At 49.1% G+C, this 13,764-nt stretch overlaps 1 protein-coding gene and 1 non-coding gene across 3 annotated transcripts in view; one reads left to right on the plus strand and one right to left on the minus strand.

The window, feature by feature from the left end:
- The window catches only part of Elapor1 (endosome-lysosome associated apoptosis and autophagy regulator 1), a 79,175-nt gene that overhangs the window by 33,820 nt on the left and 31,591 nt on the right, over window positions 1-13,764 (minus strand). For both annotated transcript variants that reach the window (NM_001427831.1, NM_001427832.1), the window contains exons 2-3: window positions 6,144-6,264; window positions 2,625-2,817 (exon numbers count right to left, since the gene is read on the minus strand). In NM_001427831.1, the coding sequence (NP_001414760.1) occupies window positions 2,625-2,817; window positions 6,144-6,264 (314 nt within the window). The remainder of the gene's footprint in view (window positions 1-2,624; window positions 2,818-6,143; window positions 6,265-13,764) is intronic.
- LOC120101367 (U6atac minor spliceosomal RNA) lies at window positions 12,307-12,432 on the plus strand. The gene has a single exon (XR_005501717.1). It is a non-coding gene; the product is annotated as a U6atac minor spliceosomal RNA (small nuclear RNA).

Genomic DNA, 13,764 nt, shown 5'->3' on the forward strand with positions numbered 1-13,764 from the left:
GAGGCAGAGGCACAGAGGCAGAGGCAGAGGCACAGAGGCAGAGGCAGAGGCACAGGCAGAGGCACAGAGGCAGAGGCAGAGGCACAGAGGCACAGGCAGAGGCACAGAGGCACAGGCACAGAGGCAGAGGCACAGGCACAGAGGCAGAGGCACAGGCACAGAGGCAGAGGCAGAGGCACAGGCACAGGCACAGGCACAGAGGCAGAGGCAGAGGCAGAGGCACAGAGGCACAGAGGCAGAGTCAGAGGCAGAGGCACAGAGGCAGAGGCAGAGGCACAGGCACAGAGGCAGAGGCAGAGGCAGAGGCACAGAGGCAGAGGCAGAGGCACAGAGGCAGAGGCAGAGGCACAGGCAGAGGCACAGAGGCAGAGGCAGAGGCAGAGGCAGAGGCACAGAGGCACAGGCACAGAGGCAGAGGCACAGGCACAGAGGCACAGGCACAGAGGCAGAGGCAGAGGCAGAGGCAGAGGCACAGAGGCACAGAGGCACAGAGGCAGAGTCAGAGGCAGAGGCACAGAGGCAGAGGCAGAGGCACAGGCACAGAGGCAGAGGCAGAGGCAGAGGCACAGAGGCAGAGGCAGAGGCACAGAGGCAGAGGCAGAGGCACAGGCAGAGGCACAGAGGCAGAGGCAGAGGCAGAGGCAGAGGCACAGAGGCACAGGCACAGAGGCAGAGGCACAGGCACAGAGGCACAGGCACAGAGGCAGAGGCAGAGGCAGAGGCACAGGAACAGAGGCAGAGGCAGAGGCAGAGGCAGAGGCACAGAGGCAGAGGCAGAGGCACAGGCACAGAGGCAGAGGCACAGGCACAGGCAGAGGCACAGGCACAGGCACAGAGGCAGAGGCAGAGGCACAGAGGCAGAGGCACAGGCACAGAGGCAGAGGCACAGAGGCAGAGGCAGAGGCACAGAGGCAGAGGCAGAGGCACAGGCAGAGGCACAGAGGCAGAGGCAGAGGCAGAGGCAGAGGCAGAGGCAGAGGCAGAGGCAGAGGCACAGAGGCAGAGGCAGAGGCAGAGGCAGAGGCAGAGGCAGAGGCAGAGGCAGAGGCAGAGGCAGAGGCACAGAGGCAGAGGCAGAGGCAGAGGCAGAGGCAGAGGCACAGAGGCAGAGGCAGAGGCACAGAGGCAGAGGCAGAGGCAGAGGCAGAGGCGCAGAGGCAGAGGCACAGGCACAGGCACAGAGGCACAGGCACAGAGGCAGAGGCAGAGGCAGAGGCACAGAGGCAGAGGCAGAGGCACAGAGGCAGAGGCAGAGGCAGAGGCGCAGAGGCAGAGGCACAGGCACAGGCACAGAGGCACAGGCACAGAGGCAGAGGCAGAGGCACAGGCACAGGCACAGAGGCAGAGGCAGAGGCACAGAGGCAGAGGCAGAGGCAGAGGCACAGAGGCAGAGGCAGAGGCACAGGCAGAGGCACAGGCAGAGGCACAGAGGCAGAGGCAGAGGCAGAGGCACAGAGGCAGAGGCAGAGGCACAGGCACAGGCACAGGCACAGAGGCAGAGGCAGAGGCACAGAGGCAGAGGCAGAGGCAGAGGCAGAGGCAGAGGCAGAGGCAGAGGCACAGAGGCAGAGGCAGAGGCACAGAGGCAGAGGCAGAGGCGCAGAGGCAGAGGCAGAGGCAGAGGCACAGGCACAGAGGCAGAGGCAGAGGCACAGAGGCAGAGGCAGAGGCAGAGGCAGAGGCAGAGGCACAGAGGCAGAGGCACAGAGGCAGAGGCACAGGCAGAGGCAGAGGCACAGGCACAGGCACAGAGGCAGAGGCACAGAGGCAGAGGCAGAGGCAGAGGCAGAGGCACAGAGGCAGAGCCACAGGCACAGGCACAGAGGCAGAGGCACAGAGGCAGAGGCAGAGGCACAGAGGCAGAGGCACAGAGGCAGAGGCAGAGGCACAGAGGCAGAGGCAGAGGCACAGGCACAGGCACAGGCGCAGAGGCAGAGGCACATAGATCTTTGAGCTTGAGGCCAGCCTGGTCTCCAGGGCCAACCTTGTCTGCTTCCCTGCTACCTGGAGTCACCCTCTGAAACTGTAAGCAAGCCCCCAATGAAATGCTTTCTTTATAAGTTGCCATGGCTCATCCCTTCACTCCAAGAGAAAGTAACTGAGACATGGGGTCTCAAGGGATTTAGAGGACCTCATTCCCAAGTCAAAGCTCTTACCCTACTCCATCCTTTCCAAACCCACGACAACATGTCAGGGAAAACTGGTTTTAGAAGTTTGGCACCAAGGACAGTGGTGCAATTAATACTTTAGACGCTGAGTTTTAATCAGGTTGATGAAGTTTATATGGTCACTCAAGATTCCACAGAGAAAATACAATTGTGGTTTTTGTCTTTAAAAACAAAAACAAAAACAAAAGCTTGCTGAGCCTTTAGATGCTTGTCGCCCTTCATTAACCTGCCTTTATTGCTTTTATGTTTCCTTCTCACAGATGTCCCTCAGTCAATGGTAAGCTTAGGTCAGAATGGCTCAAAGTAGCGGTCACATCTAGTAGACCTTACTCCCACCCCGGCCTGCAGAGGGTGTGCCGTCCTCCTCCCTCCAGCCTCAGGAGCATCACAGAACACTACCCAGAGTGCACCTCGGCCCCTTCCGCAGGAGACTTGTGTTCTGTTTCCCAAACTCACGAAGTGCAGTTCTCGGTGGACTCTGAGATGCTGTCATCGACTTCCAAGTTGGCCGAGAGGCTGGCAAAGCCGTGAGGCAGCTCATCCCACTCGTCAAATCGGATGCCAGTGCCGAGGGAGTAGCGGCCCTCCGCACACGGCTTGCAGGACTGGTCCTTCATGTCCAGAAATTCCCCGGCATTGCAAGAGAAAGCTGAAAGGCAGAGCAGGGACAAGGGACGGGTGCTGAGATCACCGTGGTCTCTGGAGCAGGGATGGGGCTGAGGACAATCTAAAGCTGAGACCTTGGGGTCAGGAACTTGGGGTCCGGACCACTAAAGCTCAGGGCTAAGGAACGTCTGTGTGATGATATCTGTGCGGAATAGTCAGAGAGACATCGGGCAGATTTGTGGTTTCCTGCGGAGAGACTGCCACTAAGAACTTTCTTTTCAGACTCTTAAGGCCCCAAACTTGAGTGGTTAAGAGTTGCTGTGAACAGCTGGGCTGTGGTGGCACACACCTTAATCCCAGCACTTGGGGAGGCAACAGCAGGTGAATCTCTTGAGTTCTAGAACAGCGAAACAAACAAACGAACGAACAAAAAAGCATTGCTGTGAAGATTATAACAGCCCTGAAGGCTGCCCAACGAGGGGTGAATTCATTGTGTGTAAGAAGTAGTATCTTTGAAAGCATAGGAAGGATTGTTGTAAGTTCAAGATCAACCTTGCCTATACAGCGAGATCTAGGCCAGCCAAAGCCACCCAGAGATACTATCTCGATTTAAAAAATAAAACAAAACAGCTTAGTAAAAGTAGTTGTGTCTTAATAAAGCTAATTTTTTTTTAATCTAAATGCATGTAAGATCTGCCATTTTATTTTATTTTATTTATTTATTTATTTATTTATTTATTTTTGGTTCTTTTGTTCGGAGCTGGGGACCGAACCCAGGGCCTTGCGCTTCCTAGGTAAGCGCTCTACCACTGAGCTAAATCCCCAGCCCCTAATTTTTTTTTAATAAAGAAAGGATTTAAAGTCAGGCAAAGTGGTGACTCTCCTGTAATCCTAGACCTGTTAAAAGAAAGAAAAACAGACAGATAGAGGGAGAGACATGGGGGGGGTGGGAAGGGAGAGAGGGAGAGAGAGGGAGAGAGAGGGAGAGAGAGGGAGAGAGAGGGAGAGAGAGGGAGAGAGAGGGAGAGAGAGGGAGAGAGAGACAGACAGAGAGAGACAGAGACAGAGACAGAGACAGAGACAGAGAAGCAAAGACTTCGGGTCAGGCAGGCTCTGCTTTACTGGGACTTTGGGGTATATCTCTGATGATCAGTTTCCTTGAAGGTGATTCAGCTATTCTTTTTTTTTTTTTTTTGGTTCTTTTTTTTCGGAGCTGGGGACCGAACCTAGGGCCTTGCGCTTCCTAGGTAAGCGCTCTACCACTGAGCTAAATCCCCAGCCCCTGATTCAGCTATTCTTAAAGCACTCCAGCCAGGAAGACCCTGGGCCTTCTGGACCATGTAAGGTCCTTCAGCCTTCATTCCCCTTATCCTATGGCCTCTGTGTCTTCTTTTTCGATTCTATTATTACCAATGGAGCTGAGTTTCTCAGCCTCTGCTAAGTCATTGTGATGCTTTCCTGACTGCCTGATTTCCTGGTTTAGTTCATTCTATAGCCTTAGGTATCTTTCTATAACTATTAGTGTCTCTCTCTTAAAATAAGATGTTTATTATGTACACAACATTCTGCCTGCAGTTATGCCTATAGACCAGAAGAGGGCATCAGATTTCATTATAGATTGTTATCCACCACGTGATTGCTGGGAATTGAACTCAGGATCCTTGAAAGAGCAGCCAGTTCCCTTAACTGCTAAGCCATCTCTCCAGCCCCCTCCCCTCTGTCTGTCTGTCTCTCTGGGTGTCTGTCTCTTTTTAAATAAGTGCTTGTTTTGTTTCGGTAGTGCATAGTCAGACTGGAACTATGCAGAGACATCAAACAGCCTGGCACAGCTTTTGGGTTATGATATTGAGCTTCTGGCCTGGCATCCTGCCTTCTGCAATTTTCCTGGACCCTAACTTTCCAGCCTGGCTTCCTGTCACACATTTCTCAACCCTGATGCCTTCTCTGTGCCGACTTCATGTGAGCCCAGCCCCCTGTGTCTCCACTTTTCCATGTCTAAGCATCTGCTTTGGTCCTCCTAGCTACTCCTTGTCATACACATCCTCAGTTCACACTCTCTCACATTGTACTAACACGTTATCTACCTGGTACCCTTGGGGCCCTGGGCTCCCCCAGAAAGTGACTGGCTCAGAGCGGGCACTGCCATCACAAAGAGCGGGCACTGCCATCACAAGGAGCCACATAAAGGTTTGCAGAAGAGATGGACTGCAATCTGTTCTCTCTTTTAAGCCCTTAGTGCTTGTAGGCAGGACTCGCCCAGCAGAAGTACATCATGTGCACACATAGTAGGTACTTACATATGCTAGGGACTCACTAATATCAACTGTTTCTGATCTCAGTCATATCCATTCTTCAATGCTCAAACAGTGGGGTAAACTGGTGCTGGAATTTGCATGTGCTTAATCTCCTCTGTGACTCCTTAAATAATCCCTGGAGTCTAACTAGTCCCTACTGTTTATTGCTATTCCCTTTGCATCCTACAGGAACAGGGCACTGGAGATGGTAAAGCCATAAGGACAGGGTCAGAGAGGTGGGCTTGGAGCTACACTCACTGGCTTTCCGGTCACATGGTCACACGGTCTCCCTTTCCCGACAGTGGGAAGGACCTGGCTTCCTGACTTGATGGCCAGTGCAGTTTAAAGCCTGAGTCTGCACAAACTCCTTTTTAATTTGGTTTTCCTTCCAAGAACAAAAGCGAACTGGAATATTGCCTGATGACTGCTGGAGCTGGTAGGTTCATGTCAGAGAGAAATACAGAAACAGGCAGAAAAGACAAATGAAGGGGGTGTGTGCATGAGTGCATCTGTGTCTGTGTGTGTGTGTGTATGTGTGTGTGTGTGTGTGTGTGTGTGTGTTGTCAGGCATTCAGAATTATTTATATTATATTCATTGGAGCTATATTTTAAAAGAAGCAAATTTAGATACTCAATTTGAATAATCTTTCTTTCCTTCCTCCTCCTTTTTCTTCCCTCCTCCTCTTCCTCATCCTCTTCCTCCTCCTCCTCCTCCTCCTCCTTCTTCTTCTCTCCCCCCACCGTGTGTGTGTGTGTGTGTGTGTGTGTGTGTGTGTGTATGTGTTTGAGACAGTGTCTTTCTATGTAATCCTAGTCGTTCTAGAGCTCACTATGTAGGCCAGGCTGGCCTGTAACTCACAGAGATCCATCTGCATCTGCCTCCCAAGTGCTAGGCTTAAAGACAAATAAAATTTCCGCAGCTGCACCACATGTCAGAAGGGTTGGGAGTGGAACTAACTAGGGGAAAAATCTGATGTCTGTGCTGTCAGGAAGAGCCTGGCTTGGATGACAGGAGGCTTAGGTCAGAGGTCAGAGCTAAGTATCAGGGAGACCCAGGAACAGGAAGGCTGCTTACAGCACTCGGTGCCCTTGACGGGGTCTGGGAGGCTGGTGCACAAGCCCGGGCTGTGTGGCACGGCGACCCTCCACCTGGAACCTGTGCTGTCACACGCTGTGTATTCAAAATGGTACTCTGACTGCAAGGGAAAGAACAGCAGGCAAACGGTCCATCATCAGAGATCAAACATCAACAGTTTTCTGCCCAGTGTGAGGGCTACTGACACCCTTTATTACAGTAATGGACCCTTGCAAAGAGCAAAGCATCATGGTACCCCGTGATAACATGGCCCCTAGGATAACTACAATAATTTGGATCATTTCCCCCACACCTACCTATAATCTAGTCACTTAGAACATGTGTGTGTGTGTGTGTGTGTGTGTGTGTGTGTGTGTGTGTGTGTGTGATCCTCTTTGCTGTTGTGTATATCTAATGTCCCAAAGGATGGTGGATGGTAGGAATGGGGTAACTAAACAATCTGAGGCTGGCCCTGTAACTCGGCTGCAGGGTGCTTACATGGCATACAATGCTCACAGTTCTCAAAGTCATCCTTGGCTGTATATCAAGTTCAAGGTGAGCTCTGGCTACATAAGATAGTCAAAAAAACAAAAAGCTAGAAGTAAGAGGAGTTCTTTTAGTCCAAATAGAATTTATGGACAAAGGACAGTCCCCTAGAAGGCCTGCTCTTTTCTGGGATGAGACAGGGGTTTGAAGTGGGGAAGTGGGGAAGAGTAGATCTCGGGTAGGTGGGGATGAACTGGAAGGAGTGGAGGGAGAGGAAGCTATGGTCAGGATGTATTACATGAGAGAAGAATTAAAAACAAAGAATGAGGACATTCTAAACTGAGAGCCCCGCCCCCCAGAACCAATTACAATAGTCACACAAGCTTTATTTTAGCTCTCCCTCTGCTCAAAAAGACTTTGAAGGTCCCAGTGTGTCACATAAATGTCATTTTACTCAGCAGGTGAGGCGCTGCCAGCACACGCACCTGTCCACTCTTAACTTCCCTGTGCAAGGGGCGCTCGCCTTCCAGCTGCTCTACCTGAACTAGAACAACAGGGTAACAAAGCACAGCCGCCAAATCAAGAGAAGTAAAGCAAGAAAAAGCACAAAGCCTAAGCACGACTCACACAGCTAAGACGGCGAGCGAAGACGGAGCCTTCAGTACCTTAGAGCCTCCTGAGAAACCTCAGAACTGATTGCTTTTGCTCTTCAAGTATTTCATGGTCCAAGTTACAATTATATTTGTGTTGCTGTATCTGTAAGTGAAGCAGTATGTCCCCCCCTTCCATCCACACAAAAGAGTGATTCTATAGCATGAATGCAAGGAGATGAGGCTGAGTCGAGACAGGCTGAAGTCCACTAATCTGTCCTATCAGGAGGAAGAAAAGCTTTACTTTTTTTTCTCGTTTTTTTGTTTATTTGTTTTTTAGAAAAGCAGTCTTATCTATCTTAGGATATGTAACTTTTCCACTTAACATCTATAAAATCAAAGTGTAGAGATGGTAGGGGAAAAAAGGCATGGAGTCTTATTTTAACTGACTAGAACTCTTTCTTATGTGCTACCTTTATAAAATGGCCTGTCTCAGAAGTAGAGGGATCTCAGATTTGCTGAAATATGAATTCAAGCACGGTGTTTCCAAATCCGGGATTCCAGAAACTTAGTAAAAAGAAGGAATAATCATAGGTTACATCTTCCTTTCCCTCCCCAGTAAACATTTGCTGAGTACACATTGTCAGCCCAGCATGTACAAGTTCGAGCTGGACCAGTGAGTTTAGCTTGGGCAGTAACCTGAACTTGACACATCGCCTTCAGGAAAACAACGAAGAACGGAAGAAGTTGGGAGAATCGAGGCCTTTATGTTTGTTTGTTTGTTTGTTTGTTTGTTTGTGACAGGGTCTCACAGCCCAGGTTGAATTGTGAACTGATTGTGTATTTATTTTATTTTATTTTTGTGTATATGAGTATTTTATTTTATTTTCGTGTATATGGGAGTTCTGCTTGTATGTTCCTTTATGTACCACGTGTATTCCTCATACCCCAAGGGTCCAGGAGAAGGCATTAGGTCCTCTGGAACTGGAGTTACAGATAGACAATTGTGAACCTGGGAATTGAACCCAGATCCTCTAGAAGAGCAGCTGGTGATCTTAACTGCTGAACCATTCTCCAGTCCTGAGCTGCTTTTAAGAACTACATGGATTTGTGTGTGTTTCTGTGTGGGTGCATGTACTACGCTGTACATGCGGAGGTTAGAAGACTTGAAAAACTTTCCACATGTGAGTCTGCCTTAGTTAGGGTTACCATTGCTGTGATGAGACACCGTGACCGAAGCAGCTTGGGGAGGAGAGGGTTTACTTGGCTTCCACAGCACTGTTCATCAGTGAAAGAAGTGAGGACAGGAACTCAAAACAGGGCAGGAATCTGGAGGCAGGAGCTCATGCAGAGGCCATGGAGGATGAGGCTTACCAGCTTGCACAACGAGCTTTTTAAGGAACCCACAATGGGTAGAGCCCTCCCATATCAATCACTAGTTATGAAAATACCCTACAGGTTTGCTGCAGCCTGGTCTTGTAGAGACTTGTCCTCAACTGAGAGCTCCTTCCTCTCTGATGACTCTAGCTTGTGTCAGGTTGACATAAAGCCATCCGGCATGCGGTCCCAGGGATTGAACTCGGGATGTCAGATTGGGCAGCAGATGCTTTCACTGAATGATCCAGCCTGGCCTTGGGTCTCTGTGTAGCAAAGATAGCCTTAAATTCTTCGACCTTCTTGCCTCTGTCAGAAGCTGGGACTTAACAGATGTGCACCACCGTACCTGTCTTCTGAAGCCTAAATTTTACCAGAATCTGCCACTTTGGATTTAAATATCTTACATATCGGCTTCAATAAGGAAAGAAAGACCATCAGGATCAGAATTGGTTTTGGCCTGAGCTACCACCTCTCAAGGCCTCCTTTTCTTCGTGGCTTCAGTCTTTCCTTGTATCAGATAACAAGCCCGTCACTGGGAGGTAAGAAGGCCGACTAAGCATATCTTGATTTCATTTCTAAAAATGACATTTTCAAAGGGGTCTTGCTGCAAGAATGAGGGTTAAGTAAAATCCACAGTATGCATATTCAACAGAGATTTGGTAATGAGGCAGAAATTATTCTGTCTGCGAACCCGATTGCCCTGGCTATCCCTATGGTACTTTCACAGTTCCCAAACGCCATCTCCTGTGAGCTTCCTAGGCACACAGAGCACTGGTTGTTTTCTTCCTTGTGGAGTTGGCTGTCCATGGGGTGAAATGGCTTGCTTGTCCATTACACAACCTGTAAGTCACTGAGCCCAACTCAGGCTGTCCCAGCAGGTGTCCTTTCCCACTTTAGTAGGTCTGACAAAACACAGACTCACATTGAGCCCAATTTCACAGCCAAGTCTAAAAATTAAATATGACAGTATCGGTGGCCTGTCAGCAGCCAAGCTCAGTTCTCTTCTGAGGCCTGAGAATTGGTGTGAAAATTGCTAATCTACTCAAGCAGATAATTTTAATTCACTCTAATTGCGTTTGGCCCATGATGGTACACAGGCCAAATCTATCCTTTTTCATTGGCTTTCATTTGGTGTCTCCAGGTGCTCTGAGGCTAAGAGATTTTTCTGGGAGAATGGTTGCTCTGAGCCTTAGAAAGTTTCCCTCCTAATGTGTGTTAATTTTCTCTGTGCCACTCGGGGAGGGTCACAGCACACGCAGGGTTGCTAGCTCTGTGGCAGCTGTCTGAAAACTGACAGATTCGCCCAGTGCTGCTCAGTGTCCTGTGAGAACATGAGTTCCCCAAGGATATTAGTGACTTTTCTCATCGCTCTGGTCAAATGGCTGACAGAAGGCAACCTAAGGGAGGAAGGAGAGATTTGGGGTTGTGTTCTGAAGACATGGCAGTAGGAACGTGAGACTGCTTGCTCCCCTGTCAGTGGGCCAGAAAGCACAGAAAAGGGAACGCCATCCCTCATCTGGCTTTTTCCTCCCCCTTCTTATTCACTCAAGGACCCCAGTCCCATTCAGTGTGGGCACCGCCTCAGTCAATCCTGAAACATCTTCACAGATGTACTACCCAAAGGTGTGCCCCACTAATGCCCTGGGCATTTCTTTTCATTTCAGAGTCTTCTTTAACGTTATGTGTCTGAAACTGCAGATCATGCGGGTCCAGGGAATCAAATCCAGGTCCCCCATAAGTGCAACAAGTGCTCTTAACCACTGAGCCATCTCTCCAGCCCCATATCCTAGGTTTTTCTTAACTCCATCAGCTTGGTGCAATTCATCATCAAACAAACAATATTTCAATGACTCAACCATCTACTTTTGAAAGTGTACAACCAGCACATGCCATAGATTAACAGAGGACACACACACACACACACACACACACACACACACATACACACACATACACAATTCTATTCAGCACACAATGTCTTCCTCCCTCCATGCATATGTATGACACACATCTCCAGAATCCAGCACAAAAAGACTGATTATTCCTTGTTCCTAGGAAATCACAAAAGGGTTTGGAAATGATTTCTTTTCTAAGCTTTTAATTAATCCGTGCTCTGTCCATCCCACACCACGCAGCCAAGTAACACTCTTGGGCACTCAAGGAAAAAGAGAAGAAAGCCTTTAGGTTACAGTTCTCTTTGCCTGGCACTGCACTATCTGCTGATGGCAGCGATCTTCCAGGTTTAGAATTCATTCACACAATGTTTCTGTCATTGTTGTTCAGGTGTCAAACGGAAATTCCAGGCACAGACGGAAAAATATCAGCAGGTCAGGATGGGATTTGAATGGGAATCTACCCTTCTTGGGACAGAGATGCCTCTCAGTTGGTAAGAGTTTCTGCTCGGGGTTGGGGGATTTAGCTCAGTGGTGGAGTGCTTGCCTAGCAAGTGCAAGGCCCTGGGTTCAGTCCCCAGCTCCAAAAGGAAAAAAAAAAGTTTCTGCTCTAGGATTCTGGCTACTCTTCCAGAGGATCTGGGTTTGATTCTCAACCCTCACATTGGAGCTTACTACAACATGTGAACTTTGGTTCCAGACTGAATGTCTTCTTTTGCTCTCCATTGACACCAAACACATGTGGTGCCTATTCAAACATGCAGGCAAAACACTCATACACATGAAATAATTTAAATTTTTAAAATATTTTCTGACAAGGCAGAAACTATTATTTTAATGAATCAATCAATCGGTGTGGTGCTGGGGAATGAGCCCCGGGAGCTGGAGCTTGCTAGACAAGTGTTCCACCTAAGTGATGTTCTCAACCCCTTAACAGTTTTACAGAAGAATTCCAAGAGGTGGAAGTCATTTGCTCCCTATAGCCACAGAGACCCAGCCATTAGAATTGGAGTCTATGTGTAAGGTTGTCCGTGTTTATGAGCAGCCAGTACATGCTTCTATCACACTTACGTGTGTCTGGGCCTCAACACTGGCTCTCAAGATGCTGGGGACTTGACAAGGAAAGTGTTTCACAGATCTCTCAAAAAAGGGGCATAGCTGTGTGGACTAGGAAGGCTGGGCACATGCTGTAACTTTATAGAAACCACCTCGGCAGTGGACATATACTGCTGCAGCCTGCCTAGTGTCACTACAGCCCCCTTCTCTGGAAACTGTGGCCCCTTTAGGAAGGTTTGGCACCAGGTGGACAGCCTTGATGGGACTGCTGAATGAGGTGGCTCGCCTACCATGGGACTGCATGTAGCCCACACCACACCATCTGATACTTTTGTAGAACAGGTGAGAGACAAGATGAAGGGAGTGAGGACATCTGGTCACTGAGTAAGAGCCTGAAGTGGGTTGTTACTGAGTCAGGGACAGGACAGAGAAGTGGAACTGCTGTGGAGAAGCAGTCCTTCTTCCCAGTTCTACCTGGCCACAGCCCTGCCCACTGGAGTCCACAGAGGTAAAACAGTTATACTAAGGGGAAGAACCCAGTCAGAAAGGGAAGAATGCTGAATGAGTTCACGTCTAGCTGTGCCCTGAGTAGTTGGGATCAGAGAGACAGCAGAGCTGCATCTGTCGAGGGATGAGATAGAGAAGAGTGGTTGTGTTCATGGAGACAGTTCCATGAGACAGATCTGTGGCGTGCTGATGACAATGCAGCAGTGTGTGTGTCCTTAAAGCTAGTGAGCAGAGCACTTATAAACGGCTGATTTGGTGGTGTATGAAGGAGGGAAGGTTAGCACTCCCCTTGTCAAGGATGGTGGAGACCCTTGAGCCTAACAACATGCACACGGTTAAGGCACTGCCACCATGGTTTGTGGCACCTAACCACTGTTTTTGTGCAGCTCGGTGGTCATGTGGGTCCCTCAACAACCAAAGCAGGGGCTGTCTCTAAAGCTGTTGCCTGTCTGTGGATCCTGTTCCCCTAGCTAGGCTGCCTTGTCTGGCCTCAGAGGGAGAAGATGCACCTATCCCTGCAGAGACTTGATGTGCTGGGGAAGCTTTCACCCTCTCAGAGGAGAAGGGGGGATGAGCAAAGGAACTGTGGGGGGTGGTGTAGGGGAACAGCAATGGTGAGGTCAAATGAATAAACAAATTAATGTTTACCATTAACGGCTATTTTGGTGGCTGAAGAAATGATCTGACCCTGATCACTGGCTGCTCTTCCATAGGATCTGGGTTTGACCCTGCACCCACGTGCAGCTTGCACTGGCACATCCACACGCTGCCTGTAACTCCGGTTCTAAAGAATCAGACGCCCTGTTCTGCCTCTCCAGGCATCAGGCCTAAAGGTGGTGCATAGACACACGTGCCCGTAAAACACACACATAAATAAAAATGGCTAAGACGGTAGATTTTGCTGTGTGTAAAACTGGAAAAAACTACATTTAAAAAATTATGGTAACTTATTTGTGTGCCACTGTGTGCACGCGCGTAGAGGCCAGAGGACAATCTTCGGGAGTCAGTCCTCTCCCACTCCCGTGTGGGTCGCAGGGATTGAATTCAGGTCCTCAGGTTTGGTTGAAGGCACCTTACCTGCTGAATCCTCTCACCAGCCCTGTACTCTCAGTGGGGGACAGGGGACATAATGACTGGTGAGGTAACACAATCCTGTAATACCAACACTTGGGAAGTAGAGGGGGAAAGATTGCAAATTCAAGACTAGTCCGAGGTGTATTTTAAAAACTTTACATTTTAAATGGGTTATGCCATAGGCCAGAGAACATGCCCAGCCTCAGGTTAGTCTATCACATAGGCCTTCCGGTGGAAATCCGATTACCTGGCAGTCTAAATGCAAGAAACAGCTCCAATTATTTTAGGGAAAAATGTATTTTCAGTTACCAGTCTACTGACCGAACTCAAAAGGACACCAAGCGGGAGCAGTGGAAGGCAGCTGCACATCGTGTGCGATTACTGGCTATGCCCCTGTAGCGGTGACTCCCTGAGGTGTACCAGATTATTATTAAGACATTTCTCAAAGCATTTTTGTTGCAACTGTGAAAAAGAAGAGGAGGAGGAGGAAAATTAACTGCTAAAAATGTTTTGTTTTCGAGCATTCCATTCCTTTACAATTAAAACATTTAAACTCTGGCAATTTCGGTGCCATGGGCCGCCAGATCTTTGGCATTCTAGGGAGACGCTCTCAGCAGTATGAGTCTGAAGCCCGCCCGG

This window comes from Rattus norvegicus, chromosome 2 (assembly GCF_036323735.1).
Source record: "Rattus norvegicus strain BN/NHsdMcwi chromosome 2, GRCr8, whole genome shotgun sequence".
NCBI lineage: Eukaryota > Metazoa > Chordata > Mammalia > Rodentia > Muridae > Rattus > Rattus norvegicus.